At 44.1% G+C, this 19,289-nt stretch overlaps 2 protein-coding genes and 1 long non-coding RNA gene across 20 annotated transcripts in view; 1 reads left to right on the top strand and 2 right to left on the bottom strand.

Moving 5' to 3' along the window:
• PDE8B (phosphodiesterase 8B) overlaps positions 1–14,965 on the top strand; it is a 304,031-nt gene extending 289,066 nt beyond the window's left edge. For 8 of the 9 annotated variants that reach the window (XM_038532501.1, XM_038532499.1, XM_038532500.1 and 5 more), the window contains 8 exons: positions 563–608; positions 1,042–1,177; positions 2,058–2,256; positions 5,941–6,158; positions 7,900–8,020; positions 10,178–10,345; positions 12,459–12,588; positions 13,171–14,965. In XM_038532501.1, coding sequence (XP_038388429.1) covers positions 563–608; positions 1,042–1,177; positions 2,058–2,256; positions 5,941–6,158; positions 7,900–8,020; positions 10,178–10,345; positions 12,459–12,588; positions 13,171–13,280 — 1,128 coding nt within the window. In that variant the 3' untranslated portion in view covers positions 13,281–14,965. The remainder of the gene's footprint in view (positions 1–562; positions 609–1,041; positions 1,178–2,057; positions 2,257–5,940; positions 6,159–7,899; positions 8,021–10,177; positions 10,346–12,458; positions 12,589–13,170) is intronic. The other variant, XM_038532498.1, reaches the window with a different exon arrangement.
• Positions 68–4,781, bottom strand: LOC102153760. 3 transcript variants are annotated; one of them, XR_005356845.1, is made up of 4 exons: positions 4,638–4,781; positions 3,286–3,435; positions 2,188–2,235; positions 68–1,649 (listed from the first exon to the last, which is right to left on the bottom strand). It is a non-coding gene; the product is annotated as an uncharacterized LOC102153760 (long non-coding RNA). The 3 variants fall into 3 exon arrangements; XR_005356844.1 differs by lacking the exon at positions 4,638–4,781 and adding an exon at positions 3,830–4,062; XR_005356846.1 differs by lacking the exon at positions 4,638–4,781 and adding an exon at positions 3,530–3,806.
• A 3,231-nt stretch (positions 14,966–18,196) lies between the features above and the next one.
• The window catches only part of WDR41 (WD repeat domain 41), a 204,438-nt gene continuing 203,345 nt past the window's right edge, over positions 18,197–19,289 (bottom strand). For 7 of the 8 annotated variants that reach the window (XM_038532488.1, XM_038532491.1, XM_038532489.1 and 4 more), the window contains one exon: positions 18,197–18,415. In XM_038532488.1, the coding sequence (XP_038388416.1) occupies positions 18,263–18,415 (153 nt within the window). In that variant the 3' untranslated portion in view covers positions 18,197–18,262. The remainder of the gene's footprint in view (positions 18,416–19,289) is intronic. The other variant, XR_005356842.1, reaches the window with a different exon arrangement.

Genomic DNA, 19,289 nt, shown 5'->3' with positions numbered 1-19,289 from the left:
AAAGGCTGGTTGCAGTGCTCACGTTGCAAAACAGAAAATACAGTGGGGGAAAAAATTTAGATATTAGTCAAAAATTAGCCCACTGTTTATTTAAGGCCTTACATTAAGTCATCCCCAAAATGTGGCCTATGGCTTTTGTCCCCCAATATATAAATCTAAGAATAACATAGTCCTTACGATGGCAAGTGGGGTCTCTTCAAAATAACCCGCATCCAAAGGCAGGTCCCTTTCTGTGACTGCACTAAAGTGGCTTCAGGATGCCAGACGACAAAGATGGTATGAGAACAAAGGCAACTGAGAGGTCGGGTGTGAAACCTGAATGAAGTCCTCTCCGCTTCGTTCTCAATTCTCCATCTCCCAGGGCTAATCTCTATAGAAGGGAAGTATCTACAAGAAGTATCTCCTTCTTGTAGATACTGTTCTGATTGAATTTTTAGCTTCAACTTGGAGTTGCAGATGAGGGGATTCAGGATTCAGCTCTCTTTGGCTAATGGAAGAAAGGAGAGAATGATGATTAGGCTCATGTAAAGCACAGTTCTAATAGGAGCTTTCTTTATTCCAGGATGGCTTGAGAAGGTTGTCAGGAAACGAGTATGTGTTCACTAAGAGTAAGTTGTCATCTGTCCATTTTATAGTGCTAACTGGCCTCCAGCTTGTGCCTTCCCCTGTGTGGGGGTTACTGTTCAGGGAGGGCCTTCGTGTTACTTCCTGTTGGTCTCATTGCAGTTCCTGGTCTTTGGGGTCTGCATCTGAAACCAGGTCTCCTAATTAAAATTACTTCTCTGAGCATGTCCGAATAAGAAGTGCAGATCTCTGTACATTTAAACAGACAGTTAAAAGGAATTTTTTAAAATTTTTATTCTCTGCTGGGGGGTCTTGAAGTTTCATAATGTAAGAGAAGAACTCAGAAGTGAAAAATCTTCCTACCCTTGGAAGTTCAAGACTCCCTTTATATTGGCAACCATGAGATGATGACAAATGCTCAGGGGCACTCAAGATTCCACAATTAACCAGCCTCCCCAACCCCATCTGTTTGCTCAGATGTGCACCAGAGTCACAGTCACCTTGCGATGCCAATAACCATCAACGATGTCCCCCCTTGTATCGCTCAATTACTTGATAATGAGGAAAGTTGGGAGTTCAACATCTTTGAATTGGAAGCTGTTACACATAAAAGGTATGTGACTTCTCTGGCTGCAGGTGGGGAAAGATTGATGGCCACGCTCAAGACTTTCACATCTGGAAACTTTGAGGGAGACGTGAGTTCTTGCCACAAGAAACTTCACAGGTTCTACCTTTCATGCCATGCTGGAATGTCGAACAAGCAGAGACTGTGGCCCCTGAGTGAGCTCCTTTATGGAGACAGAGTGGGTAAGATGTGCCATTAGCCTGGTGATGCCCGAGGATGAGGACTTACTGAGTGTCCTTTTCAGGTCATTCCTTTGTGCTAGGGAGCCAAGAGTTCCAAGTACTCTCAGCCCCAAACTTGTTGAAGCTCCACCTTACAAAGTGAGTTTGAGAGCACCACAGACTTGGCTTTTGATCTCTCTCGGAGGCAGGGAAAAGACTAATGCAGTAAGGCCTCTTCTATAGTAGAAGGGCAGCTTTCTTCTGGGGCTGTTGGTCTATAGGATGTGAATGATTCTCACCTGTAAATTAAGTAACATGATTGTAAATGACAGGACTTCACTGAGACCACTGTCCTTAGGCTCAGTAACTTCCTGAGGGAACACAGAGGAAGCGCAGAGTTTATATGGAAGTAGAGATGGAGAGGAGACTGTCAGGGGTCCTGGTTGCTGGAACCACTAAGGACCATATGACTTAAAGACAATCTAAAAATCATATATAATGACTGCCATGAGGCACCTAGTTGTACAGAGGTGACTGATGAGGAGATGCTCTATCTCCTTCTGATTTGGGGAAGGGATATTTTTATGCCTTTGTGCACATGAAGTAAAAACATCTCAAGAAAAATGCCTCTATTCCCCAGTGTCATCAAAAAAGCAGTTTCAAGACCAGTGAATATCATGAATCAGGTTTGTTTTCCTGTTTTCCAGGCCATTGGTTTACCTGGGCTTAAAGGTATTTTCTCGCTTTGGAGTATGTGAATTTTTGCACTGCTCTGAAACTACTCTTCGGGCCTGGCTCCAAGTGATTGAAGCCAACTACCACTCCTCCAATGCTTACCATAACTCCACCCATGCCGCCGATGTCCTGCATGCCACTGCCTTCTTCCTTGGAAAGGAAAGAGTGAAGGTATGATTTTGTTATCATGATCTAGCTACCTGCCCAAATTGGAGGTCCAAGAGCTTAATCTTAATAAATATAGAAGGCAAAACATCTATCTATGTACATATAGCAACCAATCTGATGGTCTTTTATCAAATTAACTGCTTATGTTGGTGTTATAAAGACATGGCCTTTTTCTCCCAGCTCTCCTCTCTTGCAAATGCCTAAAATAATAATTTATGTCACTGTAGGGACTCCTTTACATGCTTGGCTGTTTCATGAACCCATTCTCCAAGTCTTCACAAGGAGCCCTTTGGACAGGACTTAATTATTACAGCAAATGGTTACTCAGTCTAGAGGTTACATATTAGGATCAGAATTTGGCCATCGGCATATTATAAGACAATAATGAGCCATTCCACAGTCTACTAATAAACGTGTGTGTGTATGTGTGTCTTGTGTAGGTGTGAATGTGGACATCATATATTGATGTAGGTGTGAATGTGGACATCATATATTGATGACTTACATAATTCTGAGATGTCCCTTTAATCTTACCTATAAGTCAGTACTGGCATGTACAGGTGCTGATTTATAGAACAGCCCTATGTACACCCGGCAAGAAATCTCCCTCTCCCCTCCTTCCCAGCTACTATCACTTGCACAGTAAAGCTTGTAATTCCTTTGCTACAATTAGAACTGAGGCTTAGAATGTGGATGCCCCTGGAAGAACTGCTATTTAGAGACTAAAATTCCTAACAGTCTGCAACAGCCTGACGAGACCATTTCCTTATTCTTAAGACCTTGGGTACTTAAAAGAGTGGTCGTGAGTGGGTCAGCCGGAAGCAGCAGAAATGTCACCAAAATGGGGAGTTTGTCAAAACTGGTCAGCCAAAAGCTGATCTTGGTATTTACTTTCATCATCAACAAAGAATGTGGTCCAAAATAATACTTTCGAAGATCTTTATCACCTAATGGCTAAAAAAGTATGACATGTGCCTATGTTGATAGGTAAGGGCCTTTCTTTGAGGAGCCAAGGCCTTTCCAGATGCTTACTGCGGATGGATAGGTTCCCAGGCCTCCACTGTAGGCTGGGGCTGCAGGCTGCCAGAGGCGGACAAGACCTACAGCATTAACGCAAGACCAGAGTGAAGGCAGCCCCTGAAGTCTTGAGTTAGCCATGAACCTCACTTAAGCAGAACCACTCTAGAAAAACAGAGATGACATGCTTGATAAATCAGGGGGTTCTTGGTCACTATTACCTCCCTTATTCTCCCATACCCTAAGAATTTCTCTTTACATTGTGAGTTCTGCATCTTCAACATCTGCTTGAATTTCTCGAAAAGCAATAGAAACAAGGCTAAGACTATACTTCCAAATTCAGAAGACATTTTCTAATTCTGACCATCTTGCCAGAGAATCAGAAAATGCACAACTGCGAGGGACCCTGGAGAACTGGCGTGGAAGGGGCCCCTGAGCTCAGAACGTTGGTCCGCAGCCCGAGGGCACGGGCTGGGCGGCCGCCGGGGTTGCTGAGCAGGACTTGTTCCCAGGCTTGTCCCCAGACCCGCGACCCCGAGGAGGGCCCGGGATGTCTTACCGGGCCGCCCCTCCGGATCCCTCTGCGCTCGCTCTCCCCGCGGCGACCGAGCTCCGCACCTCGCCCAGGCCCAGGCGCACGGGCCCGTGACGTCGGTACTGTCCTCCTCCGTCCTGGGCTCCCAGGAACCGCCACGGAGCCGCGCGGCCGGGCAGGCAGCGCTCCCGGGCTGCTGCGAGGCGGAGGCGGAGGCGGCGGCCCGACGCGCTCCTCGTGGTTGACGCGGGAAGGCCGTGCGCCTCCGCGCGCTGCAGGCTCCCTCCGTGGGCCTCGGTGCCCCGGGGCCGCCGCGCCACACACCGGGCTCAACTGCGAGGCCGCCGGCGCGTCCCACCCAACGCCCCTGGGCGTCCGCTCCGACCCCAGCCGGGCGGCGCACGCGCCCAGGCGCCGGGGACCCCGGCCTCCGCCACCTCCCCCGACCTCCCCCGACCTCCGCGACCTCCGCGACCTCCCCCGACCGGAAGCCGCGCCGCCCCGGGCGTCAGGGAGGCGGCCTGAGGAGAGGCGGCGAGACGAGAGCGGCGTCCGCGCCCCGCTGGCTCAGGAAACCTAGGCACGTGCACGGGCGCAGGGCGGAAACCCCCTCCGGGTCAGGCCCGGAGCGGAGCGGCTCCCCTGGAGGGGCGGCTTTCTAGAGAGCTTCCCAGGCCGAGCCTCAGACCCCTGGCTCCTGGCGGGGCAGGGCGGCTCCTGCCACACGCCCCCAGCCTCTCCTCGGCACCGCCCCTCCCTGCGCCCCGCCCCGCCCCGCCCCGCCCCGCCGTCGCGATGTAGCTTCCCGAGTCAACCAGGCTTCTGGTTTCACCTCAGGAACATCATTTTCTTCTGCCTGGAACTCTCTCCCGTCACTCTGCCGGGCTGGTTCTGTTCCCCCTTCAGGTTCCAGCACAAGTCACTTCCTTGGAGAAGGCACCGGCTCAGCACGCGCTTTGCCCCATGTGGTGGCCGTTGGCCACATGTGGCCGTTTACTACTAGAGTTAAATAAAATGAGCAATTCCGGTCACGGTTGCACTGACCACATTTTTAGTGTCCAGCAGCTCCCCGGGGCCAGGGGTTACCAAAGGGACAGCACAGGCATTTCCATCACCCCACAAAGCTGAACCACCACCACTGCCCTAAACTAGACCAGGCCTTGGGGTTACACTCCCAGAGCCCTTGTCCACCCCTTCTTAGCTCCTCACGGTAAATTGCCTGCACTTGTGTGTGTGTTGTGCCCTCCTCAGCAAGCTGTCAGCTCCATTAGTGTGGAAACTTCGCCACCGTAGTTAGGGTAGTGCCAGCACGCCGAGCCCTAACCCTAGCCCAGTAAGCCTATCCCAATGAGTGAGTGAACCCCTGAGGGATCGCATCTGCAACAGGCTAGTAGCCCTGCTTCATGACCTCCTCCTAAAGCCATAATTTGAGAAAACACTTGTATGCCCCCCCGCCCCCCAAAAAAAACCACTTGTATGCCCTTACGCTCTGGTTTATATTCTCAGATTATGGAACAAGAGCTCAAGAAAGCGGGTCTCCCTTGTTGCCTTTGCCACCTGCTAGCCTGGAGCTGAATTCTGTTCCTAACTGCAAGGGCTGCCTTAGCCTCAGTTTTCCTGAGAAAATTTTTTCTTGTCCTTGATTGTCTTGTACTGCTTGGCTCTAATCCGTTTCCCTTTGTGTGAAGAGTTCGGTTGTATTTGTGCCATTTACTGCCCTTCTCTCCATCTTTGCATGAGTAAGCAAATTAAATAATACTTGCATCATGGGCCACTTCCTGCTCTCTCCACTCATGGGCAAGAGTCCCAGCAATACCACAGGGCAAGCATCTGAAAAGGCCTGTTTGCCTTCTTCCTGCAAAACTGGAGTGTATGGATTCTGGGAACAGTTTAGGCATCCATTGGAATAGGTGTTCATTGTCACAGCTCAGACTACTGCTTCCCTCCAGAGATTCCACAGCACAGCCAGGCAATGCGATGTATCCTAGGCAGCCTCTCAACTTCTAGAAGGTCAGAGAAGGCGCATCACACTAGAACAGTAATTCTGATAATCCCATCCCTCCTGAGGGACTGATAGGAGCGTAGGTCTGTGTCATTCAATGGTAACGTTCAGCCTTACCTCCCCACGACCCCAGGGAAGCCTGGACCAGCTGGATGAGGTGGCGGCACTGATTGCTGCCACCGTGCACGATGTGGATCACCCCGGAAGGACCAACTCATTCCTGTGCAACGCAGGCAGCGAACTCGCTGTGCTCTATAATGACACCGCCGTCTTGGAGAGTCACCATACGGCCCTGGCTTTCCAGCTCACAGTCAAGGACAGCAAATGCAACATTTTCAAGAACATTGACAGGTTTGTTGTGCTCGGGTTGCTGTGCTCAGGTTTGTGAAGTGTAAGTGGGAAATTCAGTCCTTAGCTCCTTCGTAGGGTAAGGAAAAGGAGAAATAACAATAGCCGACCATTGTCGGACGGTCAAATAGTAATCTTGCCCTTATAAGCTTAACTGTGCTTTTCAGATCACTTTCATCTGAATTTCATTCCACCTTCAGTGAGTTCATGAGCATGTTTTACAAACTGCAAAATACTTAGATATATTGTCTTGCTGGTCGGTGCAGCAGGTATTTTTATGTCCCAGGAGGACATCCTGCCTTTTGTGTACCTCAAGGAAAATGCATCCCTCCTCATCTTGCCCCAGTTCAAGTTTTGCCCCTTAAAAACCTAACTCATGAGGAGATAAGCATTGTTCTACAGGTCTCAGCAGAGTTGTCAGAGCCCAAAGGATTGGGCGGGTTTCCCCCTTCCTGGCTGTTGTACTTCTATCCAGTGAGCGTGGGCCAGCTACGCACAGACAGGAACAGTTAGTTCCTTCGGCTGCTGTAGCCTACAGTCAGGCTGTGGTTGTTTTGAAACAGCACCAGCCAGGCTGGAGAGCAGACTTCTGGACCGGCAAGCAGAGCACAGAGCTCACTCTGGGCTCAGGGGCCATCCGTCAACATGAACCTAAACTGTGGTTTCCAGAAATCTGAGAAAACATGGAGGATTTCACCTTCAGAAAGTTTCACCAGTGTCAAGGACTGTTTTTAAAACTTGTACAAGAGGGCAGCCCCGGTGGCCCAGCGGTTTAGTGCCGCCTGCAGCCCAGGGTGTGATCCTGGGGACCTGGAATCGAGTCCCACATCGGGCTCCCTGCATGGAGCCTGCTTCTGTCTCTGCCTGTCTCTCTCTCTCTGAATGAATAAATAAATCTTAAAAAAAAAAATAATGAAACTTGTGCAAGAGTTTTCTCCAAGAGCCAATTTTACTCAGCTCTCCATCCTGGCTCCTGGAAGTTAGAAAATGATGATAGGAACTGGAGAGTAATTTTTGGCTGTTTTGTTATTTCATACATTGAACTTCTAATTTAGATAGTACTTATTAATGGGAAAACATTATTCCAATGCCATCATCTTTTTTTTTTTTTTTTTAATTTATTTATGATAGTCACAGAGAGAGAGAGAGAGAGAGGCAGAGACACAGGCAGAGGGAGAAGCAGGCTCCATGCACCGGGAGCCCGACGTGGGATTCGATCCCGGGTCTCCAGGATCGCGCCCTGGGCCAAAGGCAGGCGCCAAACTGCTGCGCCACCCAGGGATCCCCCAATGCCATCATCTAAAGCAGTACTGCCAATTCGCTGTACTAGAAATCACAGCATCTGAATTGAAGGCAACGGGGACAGCGCATCAGGTTGCTGCGCCAGTCGTGTAGGGAAGGAACAGGTCATTTTCACCTCACTGTTTTTCAGTTGCCAAGACACTTTGTAAAAGAAGTGCCTACTGGTGACATTACACACACACACACACACACACACACACACACACACACACACACACACCATACAAGGAAGGTCAGCTTCACTGGGGTAAATGGAATGGTGTCAAAAAGTCCCGGCTGATGGGAAGATGAGCGTGTAAACTTTTTTATGATCTGCACTCATTTCTTAACTCTGTGCCCCTAGCTTCCTCCCACATTGTGAGGAGTGTGGTGAAATGGGAGCAGAACGGTTCTACTTCTGGACATGATATGAACAAGGCCCTTTGTCTTCCGGTTATTTTAGGAACCATTATCGAACACTGCGCCAAGCTATTATTGACATGGTTTTAGCAACAGAGATGACCAAACACTTTGAACATGTGAACAAATTTGTGAACAGCATCAATAAGCCAATGGCAGCTGAGGTAAGAATTGCCCCGGTCATAAGATACATCAGAGTATTATTTCCATCAGAGGGTACTCTGGCTTCAACGCAGCTTCTCTTCACCCTGAATACAAGGTGGGTATCTGCTCGGAGTTGGTAAAGAAAGGCTGGCAGTACTGGCCACAGTGTCCCCAGTAACTGAGCTCCTTATCTCAGAGGCCTGATGTAAGACCGATGGTAACAGGAGGAGGTAGGCCCCCAAAGAATAAGAAGAGGCCTGCAGACAGCAGACGCTGGCCTAAATGGTGGTATCTTAGGGAATCCAAAGTCTTTTCTAATTCTCTGACATTTTAGACCTCAAAAATGGTATTTTAAAAGAGACAAACCAAGAACACTCTCGACTACAGAGAACAAACTGGTGGTTACCAGAAGAGACGTGGCTGGAGGGAAGGGGGAGATACGTGAGGATGATGAAAGAGTACACTTAGCATGATGAACAGTTGAGTGATGTAGACAACTGTTAAGTCAGTTTCAGGTATATAATATAGTGATTCAACACTGTATATTAACTATAGTAGAATTAAACAACTTAATAAAATAAAAAATAAAATAGAAACTGAAATTTAGTATTAGGGAAAAAAATGGATGTTTTAAAGAACCATATTCCTGCCAATTTGCATCAAAACATATCAGTACCTGAGGACTACATGTAGTCAAATTGTGAGTGCTAGTTGAAAAGAAAAGCAGTTGTCAATTTTCCCTTTTTAAAATTTGCTGATATACCCTAGTCTGGCATTGAGGCCCCTACAAACTTGGGTTTAAAAACATGCACAGAGGGGTCACATCTCAGTTGTTTAAAATGAGATCAACTGACCTCCAAAACCATGTTGTTGTTCATAGTCCTGTAAACTTAGAAAAGCTTTTTTTGCTCATTTCCACTGAAAAAAGGTTCTACACGTGGATGGATGATGAATGGCTGTCTTAAAAGCAACTTGATTATCAGTAAGGAAACTGTAGGACCCATCACATGACCAGCCTGGAGGAAGGGACAGTGTCCACCTCCTCTGTTCTACTCCATCACCCCAGGGATTCCACAGCATAATGCCAGGGCCCTCTCTTTCCAGGGGACTCTATAGGAGTAGGGATCTGGGGATTCAGGAGGGAAAAATTACACAGAATCACAGAATTTAGACTTGAGAAAGGTTACCTAATTCTTCTGTTGAGATTATTTACCACAGCGCCTGTGGTAAGCAGGATCTTCCCAGCAGTAAGTGATCAAAAGAATAACCTTCAGAACATAATTCTGTCCAATGATGGTTTAATAAATAGGTCTAGTCTCAAACCCCTTACATGTCATGTAGGTTTTCAGCGCGGCAGAGCTCTGGAAATCTAATTGAGTGTTTTCACACAATCTGATGATGTCTTTGATAGAAGAAATGAGCAATCCTCCCGGTTTTGTGTAACTGGCCTCCTATCACTGCAGTCACATAAGCCTACTTCCTGACCTGGCCCCTGGCTCAGGACCCTACCGTCCATCACTAGGTATATGTACTAAGGCACAACCAGTCTTTGTAAGCATGACCAAACACACGCAGTCCTGGCCTGGCCCACCGTTCCTAGCGCCCCCCAGAATGTACACGGCTCATGCCTCGCTACCTCTCAGGCAGACCGGCAGCCAGGAAAGTATGAGTGGAAGATGCCTTAAGAGAAAGAAACAAGGTGGGACAGAAGGTCATAGCAGAGAGAGGGAGCTGGCAGGCCTAAGAAGTGGAAATACATGAAGAAATGATTAAAGGGTCATATTATGTGTTTTTTCCTATCTTTAATGTATTTTTCAACACCTGGAAGTTGTTTTTACACATTCTGATAAAACTGGGAGAGAAGCTCTCCTTTAAAACATACCAGACTCCTAAAAACAAAACTAAATCCTGTGTGCAGCAGTTACTTTTGGGGAAGAAGGCAACAAGGGATGGGATGGGTGGTTAAGAGGGACTTGAATGTTTTAAACTGTTTTCGTCTTGACTGAGGTTATTTTTGTACAAGGAAATGTCAGTGTATATATGAGATTATAGACTACACTAGATGGGAAAACTTGAGTCCCAGTCAGGTCTAAATGGGGCCGTGTGCTGACATCTAATGTCTGGTCACTGTGGTCTTGCCATCATCCTAGCCCTAATTTGACCCATTTGTTTTCCAGATTGAAGGCAGCGACTGTGAATGCAACCCTACTGGGAAAAACTTCCCTGAAAACCAAATCCTGATCAAGCGTATGATGATAAAGTGTGCAGATGTAGCCAATCCATGTCGCCCCCTGGACCTGTGCATCGAATGGGCTGGGAGGATCTCTGAGGAGTATTTTGCACAGGTACATTGCCTAGAGAGCTAGGGAAGCTTCACTTCTCTTCTGGAAATGGCTCTAGGTCATAGAACTCTGGAAATTTTCCAGTTGAGTAACTATCAATTAGTAAATGAATCCTCCCTGGAAAGAAATGGCTCACCGTGGACCAGAGTAGACTTATGGTTCCATCAAGAGTGACTGATGTGGCTGGTCACAGGTCAGTCTGTCTAGGGGAAAGAGGATAAACTGAGCCTTTGGAAGTATCTTTTCATTGTCAAACTTTTAGGTCCTGAACTTCCACAAAAACTGGGCCACCATCCATTCGCTACTAGGTTATTATTCTCTCTACAGAGTACTGTGGGGAACAGAGAAAGGAATAAGATGCAATCCTGCCTGTGGGCAGCTCATAATACCGTAGGGGAGAGGTATAGACATAGATAGGTCCACACATTGCTAAAAATAGGAAGGATCTCTAAAGGAGGGATGTTAAGTGCTATCAGAGTTCAGAAAGATATGTTTCCTAGATTTAAAAACAGAGCTTAAGGAGAAATGGTTATTAAAGTTGTGCTTTTGTTGTTTGAAAAGATTTAGATCTGTGGAAATAGGAAAGGGCTTTATGGGAGAGAAAGCATCATGTATAAAATTAGTTAAGGAAGAAAAACAGAATTTTTATATAAGAAGAGTAGTAATGCATAGTTCACTTTGCAGTGTGAGAGAATTGAAGGAAAAAAAATCCAGAAATTAGTAGACCACAAGATGCCATTTGCAACACAGGCCTATTTCCAGAGAGGAGGCACTAAGGACTGCAGTGTATGTGTGTGACCGAAACAGAAACACACAAATGGCTATGAGTCACACGCACTTTGGGAAGGCCTGTAGGGCTGGACGGTACCACTAAGACAGGATAAAGAATGGCTCATAATGTCCAGAAGTGCTGGCGGGGGGATGGCTAGCCAAGTACTCAGGAAGTTAACTGCAGCTTTCAAGGCTGGGAAGAGGAGCTCCTGAGTTGAAGGAAAGTAGGACAGGCTGTTCTGAGCTTGCCAGAAAGAAAGGGGTGACGTTAAAAAACCCAAACCACTCCTTGAACAACAGTGGGGATTTTAAGGATGCCTCCTTGATTAACCTGAAATGAGCAAGCTGAGCCAAAAGCTGATGGGCTCCCCAGAGAGGGCCTGAAATCCTATTCCTAATTATTCTCTAAGGACATGAATGGGGAAGAGGAAAGCAGCACTTTTAAGTTACTTAATATAAGTTCCTTGGTCAGGTGTCCTTCTCCCAAAAAGGACTATACTAATGTTCACAAGCACTTGACCTAGGCTGGCCTCTGGTTCAGCACGCCATCAGGAAAATGGCGATCTGAATATTCAGCTCAGTACGTTATGTCCTTATACAGACATACACTCTGATGTGTAAAGTACTCAGACGTACACATTCCTTGAGAGAGCCACATGACCAACACCCAAATCTGAACAATCACAGTTTGCCATTCAAGTAAAAATAATGTGCCACAAGAAGAGGCTGGTTCGGTTCAGTTGCATAACTGCTTTTTCTCAAGACAACTATCAGGCTTTGGTGTGCAGCGTAAGGGCTTTATGCTTTGTCTAAACTTTGTCAAAACACAGAATTTTAAAAGGACCTATACCAAAGGTCAAAATTTAATACGATTAATCATTCTTACTACTTCAGTGAGGGTGTTTATAAGTAAAATGGCTTTTTAAGCTTCAGGCATGTAACTACTGGCCCAGTTTGGTGATGGTGCCTTGGTTCATTTGTGGCAGAAGCACCTCCACTCACCAGTGCTCTGCACCCTCACTGTATATGTCAGCTGTTGTCAGTACCTACTGTTACTAGTGTGACTTTGGCAATAATTTCCAGAAAGGGGTTAAGAACCCTGAGATGAGTGCTTCGGGAGAGGCTCTGGTAGGGTACAAGAGGCTTCGCAGTGCAAAGAGCTGAATTGAGTCACCACAGCTCATCAGGTAGTTGACTTATGTAAGCCCCAAGAGCCTGCTGCACCTATTCCTTCCTATCTACAACTGGATGAGGACCCCATTTTCAGAGCTGTTCTGAGAAATGAGATGCTACTGTGACAGCTCCCCGTGTGCCGCAGCCCTCTGTGTGTTCTCCTTTCTTGTAGACTGATGAGGAGAAGAGGCAGGGGCTCCCTGTGGTGATGCCAGTGTTTGACCGGAATACCTGCAGCATCCCCAAATCCCAAATCTCCTTCATTGACTACTTCATAACAGACATGTTTGATGCTTGGGATGGTAAGACAGTTGGTGTTCTGTCACCCCTACCGAGTATTTTGTTAGACTTTATGATGATAACCCTTAATGACGTAGGCTAGGCCTAAATGTGTAAGTGAAATGTTACTTTTTCTTTTTTGGTGTGTGTAAAAAGTTAGCTGTCCAATGTTTGTAGCCAGGTATGGTGGGTATGTGCACTTTCTGCATCCCTGGCACCTTGCAGAGAACCTCATCTACAGAAAACTCAGTGGATGTTTGGTAACCGCATCAACAAGGTAACCTCTTGGAAGCCTAGGTTTCCAAAGCTCGCAGCAGGTTTAGCCTGTCATTGGAGGAGACTCTTGAAAGAATACAAACAGAATCTGTGATCAGAGTAGACTGAGCACACTCTGTATGGAATGTTGCTGATGAGTGCCTTTTCAATTTGTAACTAGAAGGGCCCATTAGTATTTCAGACAGTAGTGTTTGACAGCCCACCTTCTCACGCCACAATGTGCACTAGGGTACTTTCTCTTCCAATTCTGAGCCCAAATCTATCCCACAGAGCCCTGGCCTTACCAATGTTCCAGCCACCTAACTTGTGATTCTTTGATGTCCTTGCAGCCTTTGCCCATCTGCCAGCTCTCATGCAACATTTGGCTGATAACTACAAACACTGGAAGACATTAGATGACCTCAAGTGCAAAAGTCTGAGACTTCCATCTGACAGCTGATGCCAAGACAGAGAAGGGGACCCCATGATCTGTGAAGGGCACTATGAATCACAGCAGTGTGGATGAGAGGCATTCCTTTATACTGAAAAGGAGAGGTGTAGGTTAAGGAGCTGGTGTTTAATATTTGACTTTGAACTATTCAAGTCCCCAAACAGCATTTAGAGAAAGTTATGTGCCATGAAGAAAAATCTATGTTCTTTTGAACACTTAGCAACAGAACACATGGCAAAATCCTTTGTCTTGGTGTCATCCTGTGTGTCCTCCTCAAGCCATGGAGCTAGTTTACTGTAACTAGCAGGACACAAGCAGCAAAGACTTGGTGCCTGTGAGCCCATCTTGCTGGATGACAAAGCAGCTTAGCTAGTGTTTAGCTTGTCTCTTACCATAAAAGTCACCATCATGTTTAGCTTGACTATTTTCCTCAAGAGAAGAATTCATAATACCTAACAGAAAAAAAAAACTAGATAAAAAATGAGCAAAACAACTGGGACCAAATTATTGATAAAAAGTAGTTAGTTTCACCGTCTCTTATGGCTAAGCAGTTCTTTTGATCGATGGTGTGAGCCCCACGGTACACCACAGCCTTGGCCTGGTGAGTGCCTTCTGTAGACTGGCTGCAGCAGCCCTCTTTCATATAAAAGGAATTCATCTTAACAGAAAGCCCTTTGTGATGCAGAAGGGACCCACACCTTGTTATGGGGGGAATCCAAGAGCTTCCCTTATTTCTGGTTTACAGAAGCAGTCACAAGGCACCATAGTGAGTATATAAAAGCCATTAAATTTGAATGCCCTTCATAAACTTTTTTTTTTTAAAGAATTTATATACATTTGCTGTTTAAAATTTTTATTAAAGCACTCTAAATTTACTGGGTGTAAGTCCATGGAGAATGTTGTGCAGTGTACCATCTATACATATATATTTGGGGAGGAATGGGGAAGTTTCAAGGTTCAGAAGTTTTTAACCTATCTGTATTTGAGACCTTGCCATTTTGCTTTAATGATGTAAAAAAGAAAAGACTGCAAGATATGTAAATATATCAGAAAATAGGCATAAGAGGGAAGCAGTAAATACTATTTTATGCTCTTAATTGTATGCTAAAAGCTTCTAAAGCACAAGTGCATATTTTTATACAGCTCTTTTGAAAACTTTCTGTGATTACATAAAGTCAGACTTGAGATTTTCCTTTGTCTTTTACCAATCAACCCTTCTCTATGTATTGTAAATATTAGAAACTAAACAAAATATCTTTGTTTCCTTTTCAAATCCTCTGTACTCCATGCTGCATTTTTAAGAGGTATAAACAGAGGCTGAATTAACTGAATAGTATTTACTTTTTTCAAATGAAAATTGGAATTGCAGAACACTTGAAACTAGTACACGGGAAGAAAAAAATGACTTATCACTACATAATGTGCCAATGTTTTTTTCTATGTTTTGTACCAAAAAATGAAATCCTATATGACAATTCCACGCAAAGAAACGTATCTAAATTTTTTTTTGTTAGAAAAGCGAATGTGCTTGGTCAGGAGAGCAGCTAGCTTTGTGTTGTAATGCTGCATTATGTAAATGTGATGAAAATGTTTTTGTGAAGTACTTGTAACTAAATTCCTACAGCCATTTTTCATTCCCAACAGCTGTTTTTATTTTATCTCTTTGGCCTAAACTTTTCATTATTTCAAAATTTCGCTTTAGTGTCCTTTATTTCATGAGTCACACACTTTATTTTCAGACACATTAAATTCAGGATGTCAAAATCCCATTTTAAGGAGCTAAATAATTTGCCTAGGCTTCAGAAGCTTGCTAGAGACAAGGACTTTTTTCCTCACCATATCGCTTTCAGTTCCATTTGGTAAGTAACATTTATCAGATGTCTGACATTTTCTGTATGAATGTTACAGCTTACTCCTTGTAGTGTCAAATTAATTTCATAAGAACTTAAATGTTAAATGCTTTAAGACTGCCAGGTACCACAGTTTCAGCACAGCTATGCTCTTAATCAGTGTGTGATCTATTATGCAGTAATCTTCTCAGTTGCGAACTAAATATTGCATTCGTCCATACAAGTCACTTATCAGAAATACAGTCTTTCAGAAGGTACAAGCGATTATAAATGCCTCTTTATACTTAGTTGTTTAACACTGTGTTGAAGGGGGCCCTATTAATTGGGAAAAATGCTATCTAAAATAGATAGAAGTCACACTAGGACTACTGCTTCACCAGAAGTGTTGGTTATAAGGTCATTCTTGCAGGTAACAATGTTTTATAATTCTAAGTCATTATTTCCTTTCCAACTTCAGATTTTAAAGGTTGCTTGCTTAGTCTAAGTCAGGACCAGTAAGTCTTAGGGGCAAAGAACAAGCCTCCAGCTGAGAAAGGAATGATACAGTGCCCCTGAAAGTTAGGCTCTTGCTTGTATTGCTTGAAAACAGCCAGAGAAGGAGGTAATAGGGTATTTTTAAGTAACAATGACAAGGCCCGCTACAGTGTTACTTTTGGTGCTCCAAGTTCTGAACTTCTAGCAGCAGTGTACATACAGCTCCTGAGCAGCCCTCAAGTCCACTGAGCCCTACTAGAATCTCCCATCTGAGTTGGAGGCTTCCTTCCAGATAAAAGGTTGATGGTGGTACTTACTTCGGGTACTAATTGCTCCCAAAACTCACCTCTGGTTTCTGTCACCCCATGGGAATACCTGAAAATACTAACCCAAAACATATTAGGAAAGAAGGCAGTTAAAAATATATGAATTCCTTATATAATTCATTAAAGAGGTCTTATACAATTCAAGAAAACAACTTGAGAAACTCAAAAGACCTCATGTAGAATGTCTAAAGAAAAAGCTAGCTAGTAATGGAAGAAATTTCAGCTATTGAGGAAAATTTAAAAGCCTGAAAATGACAGAGATACTAACTAAAGTGATCAACAACCTGATGCGCTAAGACCAGAACTGCACGTCTGCCTGGTTTAGGGATACCACCCATGCTCCAATTTTAGGATGAAAGAATGGAAAGCCAAAAACTTGTTGTCATGGTGGCAGATTTGAGGAGTCACACAGGAGGCCCAGCTAAGAGGCAGTACCAATTTTCCTACTCAGATCCTGTTATTCTGCAGTGGAGGTCATGCCAATTTTAATATATTTCTCCATAAAGTTATTTCCCTTGTAAAGCCTTTATCCCTGATTCCAGGCCTCTCTTATTTCTGCTTTTAAAGCCCCTCAATGATGGTAATGGGAACAGGGTTAATTGCAAGGCCTTACCTGCCTGGGCCTCAGTTTCCTCGTCCTAACATTAGGGCATCAGTCTGGCACTGATGACCTTAGCTCTTCCAGTCTGGAGGGAATGTGGGAGCAATGGTCAAAGGTAAAACCAGTAAAGAACAACAATTTACAAAGATCTTCTTAAAGATGTGTGGGATAAACAGGTGAATCGGCAGCAAGCAAAGGAGAAGGCTCAGTCTTCTGACATCATAATAGGATTTCTTGATCAGCACTTTAATAATAACTCCACAGTTAACTCCACTTACTTTTTAAATTTTTATTCTTTAGTACCAAAAGGGAGAAAGAGTATTCTGTGCTAGGCCCACCAGGTGATAAAGAGGATTAAATCTGAGTGGTCACTGCAAGTAACTTCACAAATGAAGCCTTTCTCAATATTTCCTATTGGAGGCAATGGTAAGATCGATCCGGCGTCTGGAGCTCGTCTCTGACCTGGGAAACACTGTACCTCTTTACTGACCTAGCTCTCATCCCTGGCACATATGAGGCATAGGTGCTGGTCTAGTGCCAACCCAGCCGATAGCTATTGGGCCAATTCACATGAGGGAAAAAAACTACTCTGGCAAGATTCTTGATGACCTGAGTTTACAGGAATTATAGTAGCTAAACTAAAATAAAATAAAAAAAAAACTGGCACCACTGACAAAAAATGTTAAACAGTGAGAGACTCAAGTTTGCTCTATAGGACCTTCTTAATTAATTTGTAGGGGAAAGAATACATTTATCACAGAGATTCTTAATCTAACAGGCTCTAAGGAAAATTGAACAAAGAAGTTCTACTGAATTCCACAGTTTTGCTGTTTTACTTCTACCTCTTCAATAGGGTCCAGGTTCAAATTAAGAAGCTCAAACCCAGCACTCATCACTTCAATAGCAGCACAAAGCCCAATCTTCTGGAGCCCTTAAGGTTTAAATTCAAGAGGTACTACATCAAACCTGTTCTCTTCAGTGGATTTTTCACTGTTATCTCAAAATATCTTCTATAACTATCACAAATATTTTCTTAAAGGTAGGCACCTTAAATTTTTAAAACCAGTGTAGTTAAAATACTACTTTGAGAACAGAGTACTTCAAAATCCACAAGAAAGTTCTGAGCACTTTTCTCATTAAATATAAGTTCATACAATTTCTGGCATAGAACTTTTTTAACCATAATTTTCAAAAATTTTTCTATATAGACACTATGGTATAATTCTTTATCGACCAGTATTTGTGCTCTGATCTGAATACTTTCTGAAAATCCACTGCTGAAATTAGACCCATTTCCTCAGTGGTTTCAGGTTACTGCTATGTGAAAGTTGAACAAAACACTTGAGAGGTATATTCTTTTGGTGACTACTAATACCTGAGAAGCAACTTGCAACTCTTGATCTTGGAGTTGTGAATTTAAGTAATTTCCACACCCAGTGTGGCGCTCAAACATAAAATCTTTATTTTTTTAAAAATATTTATTTATTTTTATGATAGACATAGAGAGAGGCAGAGACACAGGAGGAGGAAGAAGCAGGCTGCACACCAGGAGCCCGACGGGGGACTTGATCCCGGGACTCCAGGATCGCACCTTGGGCCAAAGGCAGGCGCTAAACCGCTGAGCCACCCAGGGATCCCCTCAAACATAAAATCTTAAAAAAAAATAATACATTACAAATTTGAATATTACCCTATATTTGATGTTCAAGGTTCATGCACATGTACTCCAAATTCCTTCAACTAGACAGCAAGATATAAGTCACCATTCTCTTCTAACTTCTGAAATAATTTTAAACTGCGTAATCCAGATTCTCTTTCTCCATTTTTCCACAAAATAATGAGATGGTCAGCAGAGCATGTCACTAGTCCGTGATCTTCAAAGTACAGAAACATCTGTAAAGAAATTTAAAGCTACTGATTATAGGAACTTCAAAGAGAAGAGGTGAGGCTAATACTAGACTAACATGAGCTTGTAAGATATGTACCTTGGAGACTTATCTGGAGGTGAATGAAGACTTATATTTCATGAGAAATTGTGTGATGGTCTAGTATTTATATATATGACTAATATATTTTAATAATCAGAACTATAGCACCTGTTTTTGTGAGGTACATGAATTCTCACAGCATCTTCTCAAGTATTCATTTTAAGATGTCAGAAATCCTGCCAGAACTGCTTAATCATTTATGCCTACCCTCATTATTTATGTACAGATGGCTACTGGAAAATGTCTAAATTCCAAATTCTACAAGATAAACCCTGGCTTGAACTCTTTAATCCATCAGCATTTACGGAATGCCATCTATATACTATGGTCCCCACCACTGAAGAAGGCTCTAGGACATTCATGAAAACCAAATCATAGTTGAAACAAAGACTGTGTAAAAATGTAGTTCATAATATGATTTGCCACAGAAAAAGAGGACATGGATCAGTAATCTTTGAAACTGTCATAGCTTCAAAAACCTAAAACTTCTCAAATGAAGGGAAGGTCAAGCCCAAATGCCTCAGCCTTACAGGCAAGGACATCCATAATCTGATCCAAAACTACTTTCTCAGGCTTTATTACCCACTAGTGTCTCTTCTCCACAGGAAACTACTGCCCCAACCTAGCTAGTCTGCTCCTTACCATCCCTCCCGAAACTTCAAGGTCTACATCAAGTCCCTTATTTTCCTCTATCCATATTCTTCTAATTCCTGAGCACTCACTGGCTACACTCATCTGGGTCTGTCCTAAGCAGCTTTGGTTAACAACCTATTTGTGCT

Source organism: Canis lupus, chromosome 3 (genome assembly GCF_011100685.1).
Source record: "Canis lupus familiaris isolate Mischka breed German Shepherd chromosome 3, alternate assembly UU_Cfam_GSD_1.0, whole genome shotgun sequence".
NCBI classification, from domain to species: domain Eukaryota; kingdom Metazoa; phylum Chordata; class Mammalia; order Carnivora; family Canidae; genus Canis; species Canis lupus.
This window is presented reverse-complemented; position numbering and strand designations above follow the sequence as displayed.